General features: G+C 41.3%; 1 protein-coding gene across 1 annotated transcript; it reads right to left on the bottom strand.

Moving 5' to 3' along the window:
• Window positions 1-14: 14 nt before the first annotated feature.
• On the bottom strand, window positions 15-9,101 carry LOC125508875 (flowering time control protein FCA-like). Its single transcript, XM_048673671.1, has 16 exons — window positions 8,576-9,101; window positions 7,671-7,741; window positions 7,103-7,181; window positions 4,759-4,841; window positions 4,624-4,675; window positions 4,102-4,169; window positions 3,900-3,966; window positions 3,737-3,816; window positions 3,597-3,661; window positions 3,404-3,466; window positions 1,757-1,916; window positions 1,612-1,689; window positions 977-1,513; window positions 617-793; window positions 342-542; window positions 15-150 (listed from the first exon to the last, which is right to left on the bottom strand). The coding sequence occupies exons 1-16, from the start codon at window positions 8,916-8,918 to the stop codon at window positions 70-72; spliced, it is 2,205 nt and encodes a 734-aa protein (XP_048529628.1). The 5' UTR covers window positions 8,919-9,101; the 3' UTR covers window positions 15-69.
• Window positions 9,102-11,168: the final 2,067 nt, after the last annotated feature.

Raw genomic sequence — 11,168 nt, 5'->3', positions numbered from 1 at the left:
CCTACATGAAGTCACCAAGATAAATTATGTCAACTCATGTTCTTAACCAATGCAAAGATATTGTGAGGTCTAAATAATGCAATATATTACCTGCTGAATCCTACTGGGATCAATCGTGCCAGTTGCCTGTAACTGATTATAATTCAAATCCTGTAGAAGTTTTTGAAATTTCAAACTTCAGATATCATAATTTAGACTCGGCTTTAGTAACAACAAGGCAAACGATGGGAGACTGCAACGATGCCATACATTGTTATTATAAAGTGCTGTGAGGATAATGCAATGCACCAGAGCAGTATTTATATAAATATAAAACCTCTTACAGCTAAAAAAATGGGCACCTGCTGTTTCATCTGCATTTGGTTATGTCCTTGCTGTGACTGGGGATGGTGTTGCATAGATTGCATAGGCGGAATAGTTTGAGCCTGAGGAGGTGACTGAAGTTGCTGCGCAACAAGCTTTTGTTGGTGCTGTTGAAGTAAAATAAGTTTCTGGTGCTGCTGCTGCTGCTCATACAGTATATATTCTTCAGGCTTCTCCCACTGCAACATAATAGCTCATAAGAATCAAATTCCCAATATTTTAATTTCAAGATGATATGTGATGAAGTATTCACCTTACTCTCTCGAGTTATGCTATTATAGTAATATTTAAAACCTTCCGGTGAGGTATGTTCGGTCCAATTGCAAGTTAAAGAAACTGCAGGCGAATTGACCTGCTGTGGAATTGCATTTATTTTTGTCGTCATCATGGCAGCCGGAGCACCAGGGGTATTAGATTGCACCGGCTGTCCCTGCAAACCCAAACTGAAACAGTGAATAACAGTACACAAAAACTTTGAACTTGTGTCAAATGTAAATGCATAATACAACACAGACCAGAGAACATAAATTATGGCAAGGAAAGGAAGCCAAAACAGAAGGAATTGTGCAGAGTGATTAAGAAAAACACTTTCTCATGGTAATAGAGGAATTACCTGTTGCTTAGGAACTTGCGTATGTGGCTGCTGATTTAAGTTAGGTTGCTGCTGGTGCTGCTGCTGCTGCTGCAGTAGCTGCAGCTGTTGCTGAAGCTGAAAAATCGTCTGCTGTGAAGATTGATAACTGGACTGTATAGCTGCCTGCTGCTGTTGGAGTAGCAACTGTGGTGCTTGTGACAGCATCTGCTGGACAGGCTGCTGCAGCATTTGCGGTGTTACATTCGAAGGAAGTTGCTGTTGTCCAGGAACAGCTTGCATGGGATTGGACTGTACAGCTGAAGGCGCCTGTAGAGCGCCTGCAGAAGCATTTTGCTGCGTCAACGGTTGTGACACAGGGAGCTGGCCAGGTAATTGCATAGTTGGTATATTCTGGCCAAAAGAACCAGGCCCCAAGGATTGTGAGGCATGAAGCTGCCCTTGCTGAGCATTCTGCAACTGTACAGGGAAATTCTGCGGTGGGCCAGTTGGCTTTTGCAAGGGCGAGATCTGTGGCCCACCTAGATGATGCCCTTGTGACAAGGAAGGATTTATGCCCTACAAAGTAAAAGGCGTCAAGACCATTGACGACCAGGCGCGGGAAACAAAAGATCGAAGTCAATTCACAAACATCAGAAGTCCTAATATGCCAGTACCATATGAGATGATGTCGGCACAGCTGTCTGACTTGACAAAGAACCATTCCCATGAAACATCTGAGGCCGAAAAGTAACCTGCAATGATCAAAGGTAAGTAGACTATGAAAAAGTAACACTAGTAAAGGCTTAGCTTGTACCATACATTATCTGCTGCTGATGTAACAGGGCCGCCCATCAGGCCCATAGAATTGTCAGACCCAAAGTTATTAAACTGATGAGGTGCCATTGAGCTTGGGCTTGAAGGGCGCCAACTGTCAGGAGGCATGTGTCGACCTATTTGCTCATCAAGATTGGCAGTCGGCCTAAGTACAAAAAAATAATTACCAGTGAGTAGAATGGTTTAGAACTAGCAATAGGAGTATGCTTAGTATAACAGGCTATACTTGAGCGTCAGACAAAGAGAAAACATGAACTGAAACTTCTATAGCATCAAACTATTTGTTATCCAAAGTATTACATTGTATCTATCCATACATATCATTAATTCATGCAATTCTTTTTTGAATTTGCTGAAAATATATATATTGTTTGTTTAATGCTTTTGGCAATTGGGAAGTATAACTATCCTCTAAGTGTGGTTTCGGTAATAATGAAAATTACTGTGGACAAACAGTTTTGTTATGTTGTGTATGAGGTTTTCACAGGTGATGCATGAAGGATATTGGATGGATTTTCCAGGATGAATGTCATCAAATAAAGATATGCATCAAGATTAACAAGTTCAAGAGGGGGGACAACTTGTGTCAAGAAAAAACATAGGGATGAACTTCAAAGGATCAAAGATACAATCATACAAGTGAACCAAATATGATGAAGGTCAGGTTCAAGAGAAGATCGAGTAATGACCAAGACGATGTTCATAGTGAAACTCAAGGATGGCCATGATTAGACCTAATCATACCCAGGGCAGGCCCAAGCCTGGCCTGAAGCATGCGAACAAATCCACCAAAGTCCGCTAGTGTATAAATTGTGGAACGTGAGGTGAGGGAAGAGTTGGTGCATTGGGTGTGCATTGCAATTGCCTTTGTTGCATCAATTTGAGCTATCGGCGTTGATCATGTTCAAGCCAAAGTCCGAGAGATTGGTACTCTTGATGGCCACCCCTTCTAGACGGGTTGGCCGGTTGGCTATTTTTTTCGAAAAATTGACAAGAAAGCTGTCGTATCTATTAGCAGAGGAGAAGAAAATAACCAGTACAGGCCGAAGCCAAAAGGAAAGAAAAATTACACTGGGCTTTGCTTAGGTAAAAGAGAGGTTCTTGTGATTTCTTCAAGAAGTTGTGACAACGCCAGAGCGCTTTTTTGAGGTGGTTGTGGAGCACCATCTGAGAAAAGAGCAGGTCATGGTGATCGAGGAGATGTCGGGTTGTCCTCAAGAGGATTAGACTTGACAGATAACCCACTCTTGATAACGAGTCAGTGAGCACCTCAACAGGCACGTGGGATATCAGTAGATATCCAAACTAAGGACCAGACATCATTTCAGTCAGTTGTCCCATTTACATTATAGCACTTCATAAGTGCGCTACTCTGGTGATATATCTTATGTAGTATTTGTATATTACTTGCTAATCAACATAGTACATAGGATTGCAAACCTCCCTTACATATAGGGTGCTGGTACATTAGTTGAACCTGGCATATTTACGATTGGTGTTTGTAAAAAAAATCCAACCACGTTCAATTCCACAGAGATTTAGATTAAGCCCAATCTGTATTTGTTTCAAATTCTACCAATCAATTCTTCTGCCGTATATAAATTGAATAGCTCAAAAAAGAGGAAAAAGAACCTGATAACTAGTGCTGCATCAGATCGAGAACTGACACCAGGACCTCCGAATGCAGGGCCACCCCTAACCAAACAAGATAAATCAGAGAGCAGTGATGGGGATGATAGCACTTGTCTAACGTAGTACCATGCTACCATGCCACTAAACTAGTGCAGAGTTAGAATATAAGCAAAAAAATCATGCTCTTAACCACCTTGATTCTCCAGGTCTAGGCCTCTTCGGATCAGCAAATCGAACTATTAATGGTTGCTCGCACCCCTAACAGCATAACAGATACAGTAAGCATTCTGAGGCAAAAGCAGAACTACTAATCAGCCTGGCAAAAATAGTTACCCTCATTATGTAAGTCCCACTAAGAGAATTCATGGCTGCAAGTGCAGGTTCTTTTGATGAGAATTTAACAAAACCACAGCCTGCAAGTTGTTACACATGTCATGACATAAGTTGGAACAGAAGTGCATAGAAGAAATGAAGTGAGAAAATGAATCTAACAAACCTCGGCTCTGCCTCATGCCATCTTTCATAATGTAAACATCTTCCACATGACCAAAAGGAGCAAAAATCTATAAAGAAGAATATAGAACACGGATATAATTTAATATGCAGTTGCTAAATTATCAATGGTTACAGATAGATGACAAGTTTCTCCAAGCACAATATTCTTACAAACAAAGAAAACTACTGAGCAAGTCCCTTACCTCTTCAATCTCCTTTGCAGTTGCTTGCTTATTCAGTGATGCAACAAACAATTTGTGCTCAATAGACCCTAGCAAATCAGTTGAGGAAAACAATTAATCATCCAATAAGTACATCAAAAAATATCTGAATAATTACAGGTCAAGCATAACTTAGTTCTCATGATATTTTTATTTTGCCGAACTCAGAATAATAAAAATTAAGGTTCTTAGAAGTGCAGTACTATTTGTTACAATAGGACAAATCTGTGGATGTTGAACAAGTGAAGAAAACAGGAACATGAGAAGACTGCTGTAAGAAAAAGGCATGTAAATGTATTAAGGCATATCATTATATCAATTTTCCAGTGCCGATCAAAGGTAACTATGTTAAGAATTCACAGCAAACAAACTCAGTACCCAGTGATACTTTGGAGAGAATAATTGCGAGGCAATGACAAAGCATAAACGACCCGCGAAAAACAAAGCATAAACTGGCCAGTGATAGGCAAGCTAAAAAGGTAACAGAGGTACTTGAAGTATTACCATGACGCTCCTTTTCACCATCAGCATATCTAACCTGAACAGGGCCCATCGCCTGATAGAACAGACGCATATAGTCAATAATTCACAGACAAAAGATTCACATTAAACAGATGGCTAACAAAAAACAAAAGTTACCCCAGGAATAGTGCACTGGTTATGCAGAGCTCTGATGGCTCTCTCAGCCTCTTCAGAAGTAGCATATTTAACAAAACAACAGCCTGCAAATGCAAGCATATGGAATTTCATCACAAGGCATTGAAATTTTCTGTGTAGTTCAACTTCATATAATGTACATGCAATACAAAACATAGTGGAGTTGGCGAAGTGAAGGAAACAAGGAGGTAAGTTCCAAACAGGTAATAAAGTTCAATGATATATTGATCAAGAAAAAACAACTTCCACCACTTCCTCCAATATCCAGGGGCATATAAGTCAATAAACAAAACAACCATCAAAATCCTCAATAGGAAAAAGAATAGAATGGCGTGCAGACATGTCAAATTATCAATTGGGCTGCACTCTGCAACACCAAGCACAATTTCAAGTGTAGCTAATATATGAGACATGAAATAAAAATTTTACAATGCTCCAGCTGACTGCAAGTTCCACTAGAAATTCAGTGGAGACAAACTGGATCCCACAATGAAACATTACAGTCATCACCAGAGTACAAGAACAAAACGCAAAGCAAATTATTTGCACTACAAGAGACATGTAGGTTTCGCATAAAGCACCATGTATAACCAACCACCACTCCACCCTAATTACAATATTTTATGCACAGAAATTGTGCATCATCGTGTAGACAGGTCCATCAACGATAGAAAGACCCTGTCACAACAGAGAGCCTCAAATATAGCACTACATGCTGAACACTAATAGTATGGTTGCCCCAAAGATATGCTGCAGTGCGCTGAGCAGACTAGTGTACTCATAACAGCCACACTCAAGGTCTCAACGAAATCATACATGATAAACAAAAGGCATCAACAGTATCATATAGATCAGGCTGCATCATTTCGCTCATCCATATACAACTCCAACAGCTCAACTGTTGATCTAACCCGTATATGCACATATGACGAGTTAAAACGGTCTAGAACTGAGATTCAGCTCCAATTAAGAGCACATGCTTCACCAATCATTTCCAAGAAATCACAATGACCACAGGTCAAGTGCAAGGGCTTTCACATAGGCCATAGCATTCATCTCATCTGCATGGCTGATATAGAATGCAACAGTTACATGCAGCATGAATCTGTGAGTCCAACAGTATGGGTTGGAAGACTCCACGTGAATTACATATACATAAATTACGCCAGGGAGATCTCAATAACACACACAACGAAGATAACTTTTTGGTATGTCAATGTCAGCATCATGCAATGGTACAGAAGAAAAATAACCAAGATAGTAAGAACAAGAATGCCAGAACCATCAAAAGAGATGTCACACTTAAGTGGTATCAGAAATAATACCAACAGTGCTATCAACTCGAGCGTACAGGGCAAAAATCACACCATTAAATCCTACCAGAACAAGTCGATCATACAGCAGTTAACGTTCCTATGGATATAATGTGTTTCATAATTCAAATAGGTGTGAAGTGCCACAATCACAGTCGCCGAGCCCAGCAACGCCATTCTTTTGAATATATGATCCCTACTGAGTGGATCGAGAATTTATCATTGTCACACACAAACATCCAAAACTGCTTTGAGACACAGCGTCGCCAATCAAATAACCTGAACTCATGAGATACGTTTTGTTCAGAGCAACCAAGCGTTTGGCATCACTCACATGGCGACCATGTATAGTTGAACTGAACAACAGTGTAATATTGTCCATCAAAGCACAGTTCCAGATTAAACATGCAACCATCATATCCCACATAAAACGAATAATATCACATCAATTTAGATCACTCAACTCAGAACAACACCACACAGCATCATCCAACCCCAGGCAACCACATTAAGAGATTCAACCAGGGATTCCATACAGTGCAACTCATGATAAGAAGTGTATAAAAGAAATCTGAAACCATGGAAGGGAAAGAATGAAAAGTTAATCTTAATTCATTAGGAGGTCCTCTGGCCTTTTGCATCGCATTCAAAACAAATAGATGCAACAGTAACACATCACCATAGTTATTTCTGGTCATACTACATTGAACATGGCAACAAGCACAAGATTGCTATGACCTGAACAAAGTTGTTTGTCCAAATCTGCTACCTTATGTAGCAGCAGGGTGGAGCCTAGTTAGATTACAGTAACCAGCCAAGAGTTAGCTGCTTCCTTTCTTGCCTTCTATTAACCCAGACGAAGAAACAGAACGGAAGCGCAGGAAACAAAATTCAACAACCGCCAAATCTAACTGAGAGAAGACGCAACCTTGTTGCTCCTAATACTCTCAGAACCTGAAAAGAAAGCGATACTGGTATATTGATAATATAAGAAAAATATACTTATGGCTCACCTTGTTGTTCACCAGTTTTCCTATCCCTGATCAAAGCAACTTCAAGAACATCTCCATGATCCTCGAATAAAGGTCGAACCTGAAAACAGTAGAGTGGACTTTCACAAACAAACAAATACAACATATTTGTTGATTCTCAGAAGGAAAAAAAAGCACACACAACAAGAGAACAAATACTGATCAAAAGGATGCCAACAAGAAAAGAAAGAAAAATATATGAACTGCTGAGCTACTTTAATTTTCAACTTTGTGAGCTTGTAACTGAGAAGATGCAACTTTGTAAAAAACATGAGTTATGCAGATAAGATAGCTAAATTTTACGCTAGCTCTCTTTAAAATGTAGATTTTCTTAACACAGAAAATGCCCTTTTACCACCTAGCTAACTTATAGGACTTCCAATTTATATAAACATTGGCATGGTTTCATGAATAGCAATAAGCCATGATAAAAAAACGAAGTTAATGTACAAAAAAGCATCCTTCCAAGTTCTGAGATTATGTAAAGTAGACGTACTAACAAATCTGCAGGTACAAATTGGCAGATACTAAGTATGGAAGTTGTACTCACATCATCTTCATTTGCTGTTCTTGGAACTGATCCAACAAAAAGTTTAACATAACCACTTTTGTTATCATGATCTGCAGGAAGTTTTCCACATGAATATCAATTAACTAGCTCATGAAAGGGTGCAAAACAAACTCAACTATTTCTCCACTAAAGCTCAATGCGATAAAACAGTACAGTCAGCTAACAAACATAAGTTCTACAGACATTGATTACTGGTTGAATAAAAACTGGATGGGTTCAAATTGGTACATGAACTGCTTACTAGGAGGGAAAACATATCATTCAGCTCAACGGTTATGACTGAAGGTCAACATCTGGATAAAAAAAATATGACCTAGCTGAAGCTTCCTATTACAATAACTTATCTGAAGCTTCATCACAAGATAGGCTCGTAGGCCATACCATTATATGATTTAACCACAATAAAATTTGCCACCCCCACCCCACCCCCCGCGTCCCCTGAGAATGGGGGGGGACCACCAGCCATTGAGACAACCTGGACAAATCATCAAACCCTAGTAAAGTGGGGCAAAGAATGTAATCCCCCGTCTATCATGGCAAACTACAGCATGTACATCTAAAACCAGTATAAGCTCATCCTTCATGCAAAAAGGTGGGTGGTCTTGCCAACATGGTGTACATGCTAGCACCATACATGGTGGCCCGGTTTGTCACATCCCAACATTGACTGTTCAGCTACGGCAAGTTAACAACAATTGATTGAATTTGGTGTAAAATCTTCCAGTGGTCACGGAAGAACAACTTCAAAACCTACTCCTCAGCGGACCAAAAGCCCAAAACCTTTTCCCGTGCGTACACAAGCTAAAATTCCACATCTAGAGGCAGCACAGCACAGCAAAACCTAGAAAACACCAAAGCGCAGAAGCCAAGACTCTGGACCAAACCTGAGTAGTCTCCACGGCCTCCGCCGCCGCTGCCACCGCCTCCGTAGCGGCTCCTCGCTCCACCGGCCGTCTCACCAAAGTCGCCGCCGCCTCTGTACCCTCCAGTTCCACCACCGCCAACAACGTATTCAGACGGCGCACGGTACGGATGGAACCTCCCGCCTCCGCCTCCGCCTCCGCCGCCGTCGCTGCTCCCGCCGCGGGAGGAGCGGTGGGGCGGGGGGCTACCCCCGCCGCCGCCGGACCAGCGTGAGGGTCCGCGTGCGAATCTGCCGTCCGCGCCGCTGCGAGCGCCGCCCGCGGGGCCGGAGGGGTCGCCGGAGCGGTCGCTGCCGCGGTGCATGTGGTGGGCAGAAGGTGGCTAGGGTTTTGACGCGGCTCGCGAGCACGAGAGGGGGGGCAGGCGAAGGCGAAGAGAGAGGCCGTATGGAATTTCAACTCCGCCTCGTCAAGTGCCAATGGCCGTGAGGATCAGATTGGATCCGATGGGCGACCGACGGCAGTCTGCCCCGGCGTACCCGTTTCGTTTCTATCAACGGACAACGTAATTTCGGGGCATCTTTCCCAACTCAATAGGGCTATTTATATAGAGCTGATTTATATATCAACCTATGGAAACTACCATCTCAAAAGAAAAAAACTATGGAAACTACGTAGATGGATTTTTTTTTAGGGGAAATGGAAACTAGATGATGCATATGCGTCGCCGTGGAAATCATATTACCATAAACTACCATTTCATAATTAATCGTGATCCTTCTCTTCAAAAAATGATACGCTTCATAATTACAATTACAGCAACATCATCCAATCATCTAAAAAATGATACTCTTCATAATTAACGTGACTAGAAGAACGCCCGTGCGTCGCAACGAGGCCACATTAACTTTAAAAGTTCAATATTATGACATTGACGACCTTTTTTATCATCAAATCCTCACACACACACCCTCCCTCCTTCTTCCTCACTCTCTCTCCCCCTCTCCCTCTCTCTCTAACACACACACATATTCATTTTATTGGGTACGGGACCATAATCCATCTATTTCACACACACGCTAGTGCATAACAATATGGATTATGTGTATTATTTTTGCCACCACAACTGAGGGGATTAATTTCATGTAAATCGGCCAGCCACAGCTCCAAGAATACGCGGAGGAGGTGGCCCGGGTCGGCGTCGGCGCCGTCCGGCGCGGGCCACGGGCCCGCTTCCAAGTGCGCTTGCAATGCACGTCTTCATAAATATTATAACCATACGTGAGAAATCACATGCATAGAAAAGACATTCTGATAGCAATCCAAATACCATAAATCAACTTTTTCATTAGAAGATGTATTAGAAGGTTTGCATGCTGATGTATTAGAAGAACAAATAGACATTACATAGAGTCGGGCGGCCATGCCGCGGTTACAAAGACGACGACTACACCTGGCGGGCAACCATAATGTCGCGGAAAGGAAAACAACCCACATATAGTTGAAATGAAACTATCTCCAGATATCAGCCAACCCTTTGGGCTTTGGCCTCGGAGAGCTTCCGCCATCCGACTTCATCCTCGATACGTCGGCAAAGATCCTGGGCCAATCAACTTATGATTCAAATGTCCAAGAAATGCTATAATTTATCATTCTATGCATGGTGTAAAGAGTGAAGACACAAGCAATTATCTCAGTAATCCGTAAACTAGATTATGCAATTCTCATGGATGTTGTCTCCAATTTCATTCTCGGTATATAGGTGAGAAGTGCACCAAAAATCGTGTTATGAGAATCAACATTCGTGCCATGTAATTGGCATTGTACATAGTAAACAAAGTTGCCGGAAGTTGTCAATAAGTATCATTCCAAACATCGTGCACAAAATTATACATGGCCAAGACTAAATAAATACGTAAATCTGCAATTAAACACAATTAAGGTAAATCTGCTTGGATTGTGCATCATTCAGGTAAAGAAAGTAGAATACAAAATGTGATACATGGAAGTAGTGTCGTGGGCAGGATTTCGCCACGCCCAGGGACAGGCACTGGTTGGAACAATATCTACTATATCTACTGTGCGCTAATGTATCTACTGTGTGATAAATTTGTGTGTTATTTTTCTTGTGGAATGGAAAGTAGAAGGGTCCTCAAAACTCAGGCAGGCCTAGCATTGTAATGTGGTAGTCAACCATTAGCATTTACATAAAATTCTTCATTGTCATACTCATAATCTAATGCACGTAGAGTAACAATGATATGATTAGGGGCAAAACAATTCCCCGGAAACAATAAATCAATAATGAATAAATAGATACATGTTGTTCTTAAAACCAACCATTCTTGTTGCCTGGCTCTAGGATTAGAGAGAGACCCTGAGGAGATGGTCAAAGGGGGAAGGTGCACATCTACAAGGACTTGTTAGGGAACACGATTAAATTATCTGATTCCATTGAGTTAAACAAGGATAGCGAGAACTGCAAAAATGTAGACAACATGTAGGCTTATTATGCACTTATTATGGTTAGTATCAACTTCAAATATTTTTTTGGATGACCATCGCTTTAGTTAACAGACCATTAAAAACGTCCTCTGAATTTCCTAGGCACTGT

Source organism: Triticum urartu, chromosome 5 (genome assembly GCF_003073215.2).
Source record: "Triticum urartu cultivar G1812 chromosome 5, Tu2.1, whole genome shotgun sequence".
NCBI lineage: Eukaryota > Viridiplantae > Streptophyta > Magnoliopsida > Poales > Poaceae > Triticum > Triticum urartu.
The sequence above is the reverse complement of the archived record's forward strand: the minus strand, read 5'-3'. Positions and strand labels throughout refer to the sequence as shown.

Coding starts and splice junctions, on each gene's coding strand:
- LOC125508875 (XM_048673671.1), bottom strand. CDS start 8,918: ATGCACCGCGGCAGCGACCGCTCCGGCGACCCCTCCGGCCCCGCGGGC. Junction 7,182..7,670: donor GAACAGCAAATGAAGATGAT/GTGAGTACAACT, acceptor TACTGTTTTCAG/GTTCGACCTTTATTCGAGGA. Junction 1,917..3,403: donor GATGCAGCACTAGTTATCAG/GTTCTTTTTCCT, acceptor TTTTGTACTTAG/GCCGACTGCCAATCTTGATG.